General features: G+C 35.9%; 1 protein-coding gene across 2 annotated transcripts in view; it reads right to left on the bottom strand.

Moving 5' to 3' along the window:
- Window positions 1–14,846, bottom strand: part of ASXL3 (ASXL transcriptional regulator 3) — a 249,075-nt gene that overhangs the window by 138,368 nt on the left and 95,861 nt on the right. The window contains exon 2 of one of the 2 annotated variants that reach the window (XM_024235950.3): window positions 3,838–3,920. The exons of the other annotated variant lie outside the window; for it this stretch is intronic. Within the exon in view, the coding sequence (XP_024091718.2) occupies window positions 3,838–3,920 (83 nt within the window). The remainder of the gene's footprint in view (window positions 1–3,837; window positions 3,921–14,846) is intronic. 2 annotated transcript variants of the gene reach the window in all.

Here is a 14,846-nt window from a genome sequence, read left to right as displayed (position 1 = left end):
AACATAAAGGGCAGAAGCCCTAAAAATACTCAGAATCAGTGAAGCAAGCACACAGAGGGACCAGAATAAAATGACATTAATAAAATCTTCTATCCTATTATACAGAGGGAAAGTAAAAATTACCAAGAGTATTTTCATAAGAAAGAAAACCAGGTCTTAAAAAAATCATTCTATTATTATTTTTTCAACAAAACCACATGTCCTTCTGCCAATTTATTATACTCATATTTCTTTTTTACTCACATGGAAGGTACTTATTTCATTCTGGCTTTTCCAAATAGAATTCAATCCTACTCTACACATTTCATCAATAATATGAACATGAGACACAGAACGTGATGTAAAAAAGTTGTCCTATCTTTATCATGTCTACATGAAAATTATATTATTTAAAGTGTCAGTTGTAAAGAGGAAAATATAGCATACAATGTCAAATTTCACCTCAGTCAAATAACAATAACATATATACTGAACACGTTCAAATATCCTCATTAGTTTTAACAAAATTATTAACGTAGTTTTTCTATTATAAGTTGCAAGTTTAAACCAGTGGCTTTCACAGTGTTTGAAAACAAGCAACAGCACCATAACTTTAGTTGTTCACAGATAACCTGCTGGAAACTATCAGCATACATATATTTAATGGGATTTCCACAAACATGTTAAGTTTCTTTTGATGTTAAAAATAACTACAATTAAATATCATAAAAATACAACATGTAATGTTAAAAAGAAGCTTCTAACTCTGAATGCAAGCCGAAGTCGTTACTAAGCACCAGCAAATTAACGTCTTGAGAATGAAGATTATTGACTAAACAACTGTTTATTGACTATCTGGCGAGAGCCAGGAGTGTTAGGTACCCTTCCCTTAAGGAGCTCACACACAGGCAGGGAAGACATACAAAGACAAAATTACAGTACAGCGAGGTAAGTGCTCTTGGAGACCTGCCTGGCACACACAGAATGAAGGACCCCCATAGCACTTGAAACAAATGGCCTTGCTTTGAGTACAGGTTGGAATGATGATGGCTGAAGACCTTATCTTCTATTGTCTAGAAATGCTAGGTACAGTGGAGGACTGTTTGGGGGAGGACCATTAAAACATTACCTCTCATCCATAGAAGAGACCACCAGAGGGTTATGGCCATATTAGTAACTTCACAAGCACTTCCCTGTATTTAATCAGGCATATTACCAATGTGCATTTCTTGAAACACATCATTAGTAAATACCTAGAAATCAATCAGCTATGCTTGACTTCATGAAGGTGGAATTTCTAAACTTTACTTAAGAAAAATACATACAGTTACACTTCATTTACTCAACTACCTTAAATATTTGGAAAACATTTAAAAACTTGGAAAGTAACAAAACAGTACATTAAGTAGGCAAAATAAATGGCAGTATCTGCTCCTTGAAACAACATACATACATACAGGACAGTCCTAAACTTACTCAAAAGCTAGGTATGTATATTTTAGAGGTGACTCAAATAAGCAAATTAGAACTAGAAAGCAAGGGAACAGTGAGCAGAGATGCATGAGCCGTAAGTAATGGATTACCATTGACAAGAAGCGGGAAATTTAAAGAAATAGAATGAAAAAAACAAATGGGAGCACAAAATGCATAGTCTGAGGCCACTTGATGCAGAGCAGATTTTACAGAAGAAAACTTTAACTGTGTTCTCTTTCTTTGCCTTTCCCTTCGCTATTCAAACTGGTAATTGTGTGCAGATACTTTCACTAATACTATACTGGTTCATGAGTGTTTGTAACAAAGGACTTTTTTCCTTACAGAAGGACAAATAGTGATGCAGTGGGTGAAGTGGGGAGAGGGATTCAATTTAGAGGACTACGGAGTTATGTTTCCCATTTCAATGTTCTTTAATTACTCTTTGAAGAAGTTGGTTTTTAAAATTTGTTTGTATTTGTTAACTATGCATGCTGAAAGCCTTCTTATATACCATTCTCGGAGGACCAGCATTTTGAAAAATTTGAAATAATGCTATAATGATAACAAGTGTAATTAAAATGTTGTTGTGAGCCACGGTACAGGGATTTTTATATCTCAAGCTTCATAACAACTGATAACGGCAGAGTCATTCCTGTGGAGAAGAATATCTTAATGAACGAATTTCAAATGTCTGCTTTTAGGAGGTGCTTTTTATGTCCATGTTGGCAGATTCCTCTGGCAACAAAGCCCACATAAGACAGTTGACATCCTTAGATTTTTAGCCCCTCTTTTCTTTTGACTGTGGCACAAATATTTTCAGTGCTTTCTAAACATCATAAATATTTCCAGGGTTACCGATAGGTGGCAAGAAGAAAATTAATATCCTGTTTTCCTGATTTTGTTCCCTAACTCCTTAAACTGACACCCGGGTTAAAACAGGATCTCCTTTAACAGAGTTGTTAGGTACTGTTAGCAACTAATCAACCCACTGCTGCCTCCACTTCGTGGGGGAACAATTAGCACAAACACAATGTGGTTATATTAACTTAGGCTATTTCTCCAGAGTAGGCCAAAAAAAAAGTCTCCAAAATAAAAAATGAAAATTTGAGCATAGGCGTCCTGTACGCCAGTAAATTGTGATGTCCATGGACCGACCTACTTTGCAAAATAATACATTTTAAACAGCTAGACGCTGATGTTACCCACACATTAAAGTTACAGGAGTTACACGTGAAAACTATTTTTCACAAAAAGTCAGCCTCAGAAGGATATTTATTTATCTTAGCAGTTTCTATATCCACATCAATGAAAACATTCAAAAGGTAGTTCAGTAGGTTTAATTTCATCAAGTTGCAACTACTGTACGCTCAATGGCTTACAGATGGACAACTCATGTACACAAATCTATTCTATGTAACATGGCTGATTACATACACATATGACAACATCATAGTTGTTTTATCCTATAGTAAACCTTTTTATCCTTGAGTAATATCATCTATATGGCCCTAACCTGCTATCTAAAGCCAAAACTATAAAATTAATACCTAAGAATAAAGAATCATCAGTGAAGTATTACCTGGCAACCAAAAGGAATGAATTCCTGATATATGCTACAACATGAGGAAACCTTGAAAACATTATATGCTAAGTCAAATAAGCCTTTCACAAAAGGCTACATATTAGATGATTCCACTTATATTAAATATCTAGAATAGCAAGTCCATAGAGACAGAAAGTGGACTAGCAGTTGCCAGAGGCAAGAGTAGTTGGGATATGGAGTGACCGCTAATGGGTACAGGGTTTCATTTTAGGGTGATGAAAATGTTCTAAAGTTGGATAATGTTGATGATGCAGAACTTTGTGAATATAACATAATCCACTAAACTACATTTAAAAGGATAAATATTAGGCTCAACAGCTATTACAGGATGCACCAAGTAGAGTTCTTAAATATAAGAGGACTAGATTTTCAACCACATTTATTGGCACTGAATTTTATCAAAGTGAGCTCATCTTTATATCCTAAGATCTACCTATTAAACCTGTAAAAGTGTTTCTCTTTCACCACTTGGTTTCAGAAACACAATCTCCTCTTACAAGAAAAAGAAACAGGAATAACTTCAATGAGGGCTAAGTCACACAGTGCTGTTCTTTGTTAAGAAAGTACCTCCTGTATCAATCCATCTAACGTAATGTATTAAGGTAACAGGCAAGTCCAAGGAAATCTTAAATCATCCAACGATTTCTCAATTAGAAAAGAATTTGCGGGGAGTTAATTTACAATCAACTACAATATCAAAATCTAGATACACCTATTGCTTAGCAACGAGTGGCAATTATTATTTAATGAAAACAGAAAATGTTTTAAATATGGATACTGACCTTGTTTCTTTTAACCCTTCTTTCTGAATGACTTCCAATATCTGCTTTGCTGTCATTGGTGAGTTGGGGTGTTTTTCTAGTGCCTAAAATATAAACATAAGATTCCTAGATTATTGCATGGCAGCATACAAAATGAAAATGTATGTGAATCATGCATTATCTGCTTATTTTATTAGAGGGGAAGGGGCTTTTACATCAAAGTAACAGTCCATCATACAGATCAGGTGTCCAAAGGAAGAATGTAATTTTTTTGGACATTTATATCGGAAATTTCTGCAACAAAAAGGGGCCATCCTTCAAACATGTCACAAAGGCGTACACACCAAAAAAGAAATATGAACCCTAAAGAAAACAAGTTAACAAATGTATATAATTTCCTTTATTTAAAAAGTTTCTAATATTTTATGGTGAAAGTCATGTTTTCAGGCTGTTAAAATGTTTCCTAAGATTCCAGGTCCTTGGAAACATGGAGCCTGAATACTACCAACAGAAGAGAACAGAGTGCTGGTCACAAACAGCCTCATTGGATTCACGGCCAAAATGTTGAAAGAAGCATACAGGAACCCAAGTAACTCATTACAGTGTGTTTTCCAGTTCAGCTCAGTTTCCTTTCCTTTGCCTTTTCCAATTAATTTCAAGTAAGCCCTTTCCTCTTCCCATTTAGCCTATCTCAGTCATATGAACTCAGTCCCATTCTCTTTCTCTCCTCTTCTGCCCTACTTATCTTTTGTGAAAGGGGTTCTTTTAAACAAAGGGTGTGGAATACACGGGACATAGCTGATTATTTCCACAGGTCTTAGACCATCAGCCCTGGAAAACAGGTTCCTTTATTTTTCCAGGGACTTAACCCCATGTGGTGGAAACAATAAGCAGCAGTGCCCCTATTGTGCACCAACATGAACTACAGGGACCACATCTGGGTACAAGAAACAAGTTACACACATCTCCACAATGACCTACTCCAAGGGTAGACGACACCTAATTAAAGATGCTATGCAGGAGCTTCATGCTCAAGTCATGACCTCTTGTAACTTAAAAGACACTAGAGTTCTAATCTATGATTATTAGAAGAATCATAATTATTAAGAATTAACAGGGTCATTCTGAAAATGTAAACTTGAAAAGGCTTCCAAATCTGTTCAAAACGGCTCTGTGATCTCTTATACTGTCAATAACCAAATTTCAACTGATTCACAAATGAAGGCTCTGTTCATCAAGGTCCTTCAGTGTGTTGCACACAGCCTGCCCATCCTAACCTTTCAGACACTTTCCTATTCTCTTTCTAGTTCCCAGGAAATTTCCTCCTTTTTCCCAATCCTGATCAGCCCCTTCCTTACTCATAGCTGTAAATTATTTAAAGAATACAGAAAATATGAGCCACACTACAACAAGGGTATGGCAACAAGTATGTGAACATGTGAATGGGAAAGAAGGAAAATGGTCCTTGCAGAAGAGGATACTGTAGAGGTGAACTGAACACTGAAAAAGGGGCAACAGAAACATAGGCAAAGTTGTTTAGGGAAGAGGAGTATAAATATATTGGAAAAATGGGAACAAGGAAACTGCATAATAGAGCTGTAAAGGGGGAAAGAGTAGAGCACAGGGAAAAGAGGAAGAAGCTGATATGAAAACAAAAAGCTGACAGAAGTTTTAAAATAAGAACTGTAAGTAGAACAGTACATAATTATGAATTACTGAAAGGAGATGCTGTGTTCACATGGACTATATATAGGGTGGGCACTGCCTCAAATGAAAGGCAAAGGGTCTCTCATAAAAGATATGGGCAGGAGGTCAATAGACACAGACACACAGGAAGCAAGCAAGGAAGAGGGCAACTGGAGGGAAAGGCATACGATGGGGAAAGAGGAGACAGATAGGAGGAGGGTGAGAAAGGAGGAAAATTGAGCTGAACTGGGAATGTCTAAAGGCAAACTGATTAAATCTAGAAAGGGCCAAAGAAGAAACTCTAGTGTACTGGACAATGTTTAAACGGAAATTTGGGTGCACTTGAAATTGGGGTTACTCACTGTGGAGGATTCCCTGTTTCTCTTCCTGAGTACAGGCCCCTCAGCACACCTGGGCAGCTCCTCCCAGCAATTGAGAGAATTTGGATAGCCCTGTCCCCTTCTCTATGACATCACATCCTACTCTACAAAGGAAGTAAAAGTGCCAAGAATTACATCATGAAGTGGATGAGAGGCAGGAAGGAAATGATGAAGCCACACAAAACACCAGAAGCCACCCTCAATTCCTGCAAGACAGAGAACAGAGAGAAGATTCCTCGGTGTGAACACGCTTTATTGATTGAGCTGTGTAAACATTAATAGAACAAAAGATAAGGAGAAATTACCTCCACAGAACAAAACATTGATGCCATCAAAATAATGTGACACATGGCAGAGACATGAATCAGACTCACAGACAGCCATACTCTAATACACTGAGTGGGGCAAGCCACAGTCAGAGCACAAAGGCATCTTAAGCTACCAGACCCAAACCTTAGACTAACTGTCCATTGCCCCAACAATCTCTTGACCATAAGGCACTACCTGGTCTTGTTGTTGCTTACATTTTGGATGTTTTGGCGGGAGATCTGTTTTATTTATTGTTACACAAGCAACTATTCATCAGGCTTTTCCATTAACTTCTACTACTTTAATGTTTAGAAATTCTTTTTATCCAGAGAGCATGCAAATACCTACAAGTGTTTCTTTCAAGTACTTATTTTTTAATTCATCCGGAATTTATATTTTTTGCTAAGGTGAAATATTAACATCTGCCCCCTCCTCCCCATAGTAAGCCTCATTTCCCCAACATAATTTGTTTCATATGCCACACATTGGCTAGTGAGGCATCCTCTACCATATGTTAGTAGTAGGGCAATAAAAACTTTTCAAAATGTGAAACCTAAATATAAATGTGGGAACTCAATATATAAAACACACAAATGCAGAGCTGTTCACGTTGAGCTGGAGATGAGAGAGCTCGGACCCCCACACTTACTCCTTCTAATGGCTAATGGCACTTCTGGGAATTTTAAGAGTCTCCAGAAGACACTGCATAACGCTGTCCTTGGCGGGCTTTGTCCAGCGGTCCCACTAGGTCCCACTGATCTTTCCATCGATTGCTGAGCCAACACTACACTGTTTTAATTGCTGTAATATTATATTTCACTCTCTGAACAGGACACTGCTCTCATTACTCCTTCTTAAGTTTCTAATTATTCACTTTATTTTTTCCAGATGAAATTGAGATTGGAATTCAACGAAACATCTAATTAAATTCCGAGGAATTTTATATATCATTCCACTTAAGATTTATTTTGTAACCTGTAATAAGCTTTCTATTATTTTATATTTTCAGTTGCAACTTTGAATATACTTTTTTCATGTAATATTCCCACATTATATTGCTAATACATATAAAAGCCACTAAATCAGGGTAATTATTATCTATATGAATAGTTAATTGAGTTAATAGTTTTAATAGCGCAGAGTATACAATCATGTTTTCTACAAATATTGTGAATTGCTTCTCCTTTACAATAGCTGTATTCTTTCTTTATCTTCCCTACATTATTTATATTGGCTAACAACTAATCTTTCTTAGTCCATTTCAAAAAAATTTTTGCTGAAAATCTGAACACTTTACTATTCATTTCCTCAAAAACAGTCCCCTAAAACTGCTGAGTTTCGCTAAGAATATCTGTAGCTAGAATTATTGGAATTAGGACTGCCAGGAAGATTGTAATTACAAACCACTGGCCACATATCACTGTCTCTTCACAAATCAGATTCTGTCACGGTACTCAATTTTTACATAAAATGTCCTTTCTTTCTTTGTAAAACAAATTGTTCTCTTGTGTTAAAACTATATTTGTGATCTTACTTCACTCAATCTCTGAAATGTCTTGTATCTCTCATATACTGAAGTATTTTCAATTCCCAGCTACTTTCTTTTTTCTTCACTTCTACTCCAGGAAAGGTTTCAAATTCAACATTGCTCTCCACGAACAGGACTCTCCACGGCTGGTGCACAAAGCATACACACAACTAGCTGCCTTCCTAGTGGTGGATCTATTTTTCACAGGAGGTAAACAGATGTACAGAGCTGGCAAACATACCACTACATTCCACCTTCTTATCTAACTAACTCTGTCAGGACCTATCTCAAAGACATATACATTCATACAGTTTTGAGGCAAGATAGTCTCATTCCAGAAATTTCCTCCCCTAGACTACTACACGTCCTAGTATGGGGAGAAAAAAAGTGCAAAAAAGGACTTGTAATACCTGCAATATAATTAAAGGAAAGAGAGAGATGATTTGCCAAATCATTTAGGGCCAAGTCAAGAATGCAATTTTCTATGTGTTAGGTTTGGTCCTTAAGTACCTTTCTGGTCCAGGAACACTGGCTCAAGCATTTTAAGGCTTACTCAATAATTCCTTGGTGTCTCTCAAAGAGAAAACTCATTCTAAGTATCTCTAAGCTAAACACATTAGACCAGTGTTCATTTAAAGGTTAAAATTTTGGCCCTTCTGGCCCTAAATAAAACTTTCTGAGAGAGCTTACTTATTTGACGGCAAAATAAAAAATAATCCCTATAATTTAAGTACCATTTCAATGATAGATGTCTACATTTGTGGAATTCTAAGTGGGTATCAGTGACCAGACTTTCTCCCTTTTTCTAACATTAATGTGTAGATGACATTAATCAATACTGGCAGTTCATTAAAGTGTTCAGATGTTTAGGGCCTCATGTCCAAGGTAAACGATTTTGGGGTTATAACAACAATAAACCATTATATACCTCTTTACAATTACAGACGACTTTTATACAACATATTTTATTTCATTTGCTTCACACAATATATATTATTTGATCCTCAAAACAACTCAGTGAGATGCATAGAGAAGTATTATTAACATTCTCTGAGATGTACAAAGCTGAATTGGCTCAAGGCCATTAAGCTAGTGAGTAGATGAACAGGACTTGTATGCATTATGATACTGATGACAATGTTTAAGTATAATAAGAGCAGCTAATATTTATTAGACAACTCCTATGTGCTAAGTCCTCTCTGGGGGCTTTCCGTTATTACAAAAGACTTAGAATTAATATATTTAACATTCCCTATTTCTACTACTCTTGAAAACCTCAAAGGTCCATGTCATTTTGATGAAACATGAACTTGGATTACTGATAGCCTTCAGATGAGAAAATAAATTACATCAAAAGTGACAGCACCTCAGCAAATGCCCAGTATTCACAGCTCAATTAGGTTGTTCTTCACTCCCAGCATATGTGGCTGCTGGATGAAGGGTTAAAGATGATACTAACAATTTTCTATTCTATTTAAATGTACTTTATGGTAAAATTACATGCTATTGTATCGCGGTCCCCTACCTTTTTGGCACCGGGGACCGGTTTCATGGAAGACAATTTTTCCACAGAATGGCAAGGGGGAACAGTTTCCGGATGAAACTCTTCCACCTCAGATAATCAGGCATTAGTTAGATTATCATAAGTCAAGGTATCATCACTCTCACAAACCCCAGTTCAGCAATTTCACACTTAAGAACAATCAGCCCAGACGTGGTGGCTCATGCCTGTAATCTCAACAATTTGGGAGGCTCAGGTATGCAGATCATTTGAGCCCAGGAGTTCGAGGCCAACCTGGGAAACATAGTGAGACCCTGTCTCTAAAAAAATAAAAATAAATAAATACAATAAGCAAGGCATAGTGGTGTGTGCCTATAGTCCCAGCTACTTGGTAGACTGAGGCAGAAGGATTGCTTCAGCCTAGGAAATTGAGGCTGCAGTGAGCAGTGATTGCAACACTGCACTCCAGCCTGGATGACAGTGCAACACCCTGTCTCAAAACAAACAAACTATATATATATATAAACAATCAGATATTTACTTAAATTCTCAGATAACGGTTTAAACTATACATTCCCTTGGTATAGCACCTGTCAAAATTGTCATTAATTAGTGCTATCTTGTTTAATGATATTCTTCCTGCTCACTGTAAGCCTCATGTAATCCTGGGCCTTGGTCCTCATTCACATCTGTATCTCCAGATTGTAGCACTACTAAATAGGCTCCAATAAACAAAGACCAAGTTAATTTGGGGAAATGTTTTGAGTCATTCTATATTTGAAACTTTTTATAGAATAATAATGAAGGTTGTGAGCTCTGGAATCAGATGAACCAGGAACCCCTACTCACTAGACGTCTGATGTTAGATAAGACATCAGAAATCTCTGAGTCATAATTTCTTCTCTTCCTTACTCACAAAAATATTGGGAGGACTAAATGAGATAATGAATATAAAGCACTTATTATTCCAATGAGCCAAATGACTGCCTACAGCAATGAGTGTTAATAAACAGTAGCTAATATTATTGGCTGAAAAAAAAGCTGGCCCCTTTGAACACAGCCTAGAAACACAGATTTTTTTCAATACAAAGAAGAGCACTACCAGAAAATCACAGGAATTAAATATGGTCTCTCTGAGATTTCCTAAGTAAACTTCACTAGTTACTACAAATCAGACTAGCCACATATTCTCATCCCTCGTTGCCTGACCAATTCCAAATGTATTCCACCAACGAAGCACAAGAAAGCCTGCACCATACTGTGCCTGGTTTCCTCATGGCATGCTTTTAGATACTGTTCAGATGACTAGGAAGAAGAGCATACTAAACGACCAATTATCTTGTTTTGCTTGTTACAAATCAAAAATATAGAATATCAACAGTAACAACTTACTTCCAACAACATATACTGAAACTTTCAAGCAATTATGATATATGGTATCATAGAATATTCATGAGAAGGAAATTCTGTTTTATAGCAACATACTTTAGTTGCCCAGGGTCATAAAACCTGAGCACAGCTAAAAGAAATGGGTTTTGGAGTTTCAAACAAAGTGGTCATTCCCTGAATTTGCAGATGAAATTCTATGCAATTGAGAAGTGAATTCTAAGTTCCTGCAGGATTTTGGCAACTTTTCTGGATCTCAGTAAGTTTCTAATCATTTAAAACACTTCACATTCCTTTTTCACACAGAAAGAAAACAAAGTGGCAGACACTCAGAATTTACACGATGTTCTAAGAAAAAGTAAGAAAAGAACAATTGTTTAAATAATATGTAAAACTTGTTTTACAAAGTAAAACTTCTCTTAACAAAAAACAGAGAAATCTTCCTACTACAGAAATTTGCAGGCAGTCTATTCTCTTAAGAGCTTAGTAATTATTAAAAAGTTTTTTCAGTACTTCAAGTAAACATTATGCTTTCCTTTCATTTCTATCAAGTAATCCTAGTTTTTGCCTTTGAATATAACAATAATTATTTAATGTTAAATTACAAACACTGTTTTATCACGTAAGGTCAAAAGGCAATTGTGTTATATAAGTTTACAATTATGGGATTCAATAAGTTATGCACAAAATACGTTGCCACATATTTTTAAACACTATTCAGACCAAGTCTCCCTTTGTTTCCAGACTAATAGATCCTTAGTTTCTTCACCAATCTTTATATAAAATAGTTTGCAAACACAATCACCCAAATCATCCTTCACTGAACATTCTTGAGTTTTCCAGTGTCACTTTTAAAATACATTTAAGAATTATACTCATTAAAATAAATGAGCTCAAAATTGATAAATATTTTAACTGTAGCTTGATCCAAACAGAATATGGGAAAATCATTTTTTTCTATCTGCAGTAACTACATTAACCTCATATGACATGTGCTTTTTTCAGCAGCCACCTCACATTGTCATTCAACTAAAAGTTCCAGATCTTTCAATATTTGCTTCTGAAATTGCACCCACAGCTCTGTGGTGTGTTTTCCAAACTTGCCAGACATAAGCATATCTTTGTTTTATGGCACTAGTGTTTGTTTAAATCCAGTTATTTAGGCTCTGAAATCTTATTAGTGCCAAATAGCTGATTATTGAAAGTAACAGTTAAACTCATCCCAGAAATCTCCTCCACTGGATTTCTACATGCCCCAAAAAAACCCGCTGCAAAAAACGACACTGTGATCTCAAGTAAATTTTATCTTTTAGTTACATATTATTTTCTCAAGCTTACAAAGTTCTTTTGTAATCCCCATTGTTTTCCAATTGCTCGGTTTCCCTTATTTTATTGGCCACCTATTTGACAAGCATGATTTTGACTTATTCTTCCAAGTTATTCATGACAGAGCTAAACAAAGCAATGGAAAACAAACTGTTGTGGCTGCCACTGGGATCTCTTTTCAGACTGATACTGATTACTCAATCTATATACCTTATCTATACATGTTCAATCCACTACAAATTCATTTAGTTATACTACCACCCAGTTTATAAGTGTCCATCACTTATGAATGAGTTTTACAATAAATAGACTTATATCAAATGACTGGCTGAAATTTAGCTCTAACATATGCATCTTCCTGATGTATAAGTCTAATAATCCTATCAAAAATAAATTAATTTAGTTTGACATCAATTAGAGAATCCATAATGCCTTCCAGGGATATGATCTTCCGCTTCTACATGCTCACAAGTCATCTGTTTAACAACACACTCTTGTATTTTACTGAAGGTTGAGATGAAGCTCAACAATCTATAATTAAAAATTTTTCTCTTCTCTTTTTTAAAATGCAGTTACTCTGCATTAAGCATTATTCTAACATGCATATGAGTTCATTTAATACTTTTAACAACCCTATCACATAGGGCCCATTGTCCCCCTCATTTCATAGATGATAGATGAATTAATGAAGATACAAAGGGGTTAATTTAATTTGCCCAGTGTTACACAGCTAGAAAGTGGGAGAACGAAGATCTGAACCCAGGACTTTGGACAACTGCTCTCCTGTTCTCCACGATTATTCCCATGGTTATCCACAATACTTCCTGGTCATACCTGCAGATTCTTACAGTGTCTTGTCATCGAGGTTCATATGTCATCATTTCTTATCCCATATAACTTCTCTCATGTAACTTTTCTTATCACATCTCCTTGAAAGAAACTTGCACTAGTATAAAAGAGACTAATCCAGTGAAATGTTTCAAAAATGAGAAATCATGCCCGATGATAAAGTTGCTGTGACTTTGATCTTGAACATTGTCCCAATTTTACGGCAGTTAAAATGTAGAGGCAGATATTAGTTAACTCTCATTAGCTGAATGAAAGAAACATGAGTTTGTCAGAGCAGATAAACGCTTTCTTATTTCTAAACTAAGAGAAGTGTCTCATATAGACATTTTTATACAGAGGCACTGGGAGGCAATGGACAATATCTACAAGGAGGGCTAAGTAAAAGCAAACATGGGACATATAATAAGTTTTGTTATAGAACCTCCCATAAAAATCTAAACATAACACAAAAATATAAATGAGAATATTAGATGAAATAATTAAAGTAGACAATCTTCCCAAGATCTAATATGATTAAATCAAGATTATATACTCTAACAATTTGGGGTTTATATTTTACTACTACTAGTATAGATAGATATATAACAACTCTGAAAACAATATTTGCAGATGCAGGATTAATACAATGTTATGAAAATCAAGATGCTTACTGTATATTTTTGCCTACATATGAATACTAAACCCCTGTCCTTATGGAAACAGACAACAGGGATACCCAGCATTCCCTGCAGGATAACGTGAAAAGTAGCAATCAGTCAAGACCCTAAAGTTTTAAATCTTGGGAATCCGTATAAGATGCTGGTGTTAATAAGAGCAGCTAATACCCAATGCTAGAAAGCATTTCGTAATCAAAATAGGCTAGGCGTTTTTCTAAGAACTTGACTTACGTTAAGACATTTAATTTCACAATCACTCAGGTAGATTTGTTTTGTTTGTTTGTTTTTTCGTTGGTTTTTTTTTTTTTTTTTTTTTGTAGATGAGAGAACTGAGACACCAATACATTAATTCACTTTTAATTCACTTATACCAGGTTATTCCCAGGTAAGAAGCAGAACTGGGATTCAAATCCATGCCTCCTTGTCCAAGTGTTTCACCATCACAATATACTGCCTTGTATCAAATGGTAAAATCTCGCTTGGAGGGTAATTTAACAGTACTATTAAAATGTAAAAGGCAGGCAGTCTCACTTATTGAACTTCAGCTACCTTTAGGTATTTTTCTTACAAAAATCCACAGCCTATCCTGCATGTACAATGAAGCATTATATGAGATTATGACTCCAAAATAATGAGACGTAGTCTAAGAGGGAGATGGTTAAATAAATGAAGGTACATACATACCATAAAATAATAGAAAGAATAAGGTAAGGAATAAGAAAATATGTACTGACATGGGAGGATGTCCTGAGAAAGTGGTAAGTAAAACTAAACATGCTGAAGAACAATACATAGAGAGGACGCATATATTCCAGTGTCTGTGGTGTACATATACATGTACCCATAAAGTCCCACCCACATCCCCGCCATATAAAAATATTAGTGTTAATAATTGTAACCCTGGAGACTCTACATATTATGTAATTTATATGACTTATGCATGTATTATATAAGTTATATAGTTGTTAACAGCTGATTTAAAAGTCAGCTCAAGGCTAGGCACAGTGGCTCACGTCTGTAATCCCAGCACATTGGGAGGCCAAGGCGGGCAGATTGCTTGAGCTCAGGAGCTCGAGACCAGTCTGGTCAACATGGTGAAACCCTGGTCTCTACAAAAAGATACAAAAATTAGCCAGGCATGGTGGCACGTGCTAGTCCCAGCTACTTAGGAGGCTAAGGTGGAAGGATCTCTTGAGTCTGAGAGGTGGAGACTGCAGTGAGCCAAGATCATGCCACTGCACTCCAGCCTGGGTAACAGAGCCAGACCCTGTCTCAAAATGAGTAAATGAATGAATGAATGAAACAGAGAGAGAAAGAAGGTCAGCTCAAAAACAAAACAAATATGAATACTCAACCAATAACAGAAACAGTTTTATGCCTTATACTGTAATCATAGTGAAGAAAATAAA

This window comes from Pongo abelii, chromosome 17 (genome assembly GCF_028885655.2).
Source record: "Pongo abelii isolate AG06213 chromosome 17, NHGRI_mPonAbe1-v2.0_pri, whole genome shotgun sequence".
Classification (NCBI taxonomy): domain Eukaryota; kingdom Metazoa; phylum Chordata; class Mammalia; order Primates; family Hominidae; genus Pongo; species Pongo abelii.
This window is presented reverse-complemented; position numbering and strand designations above follow the sequence as displayed.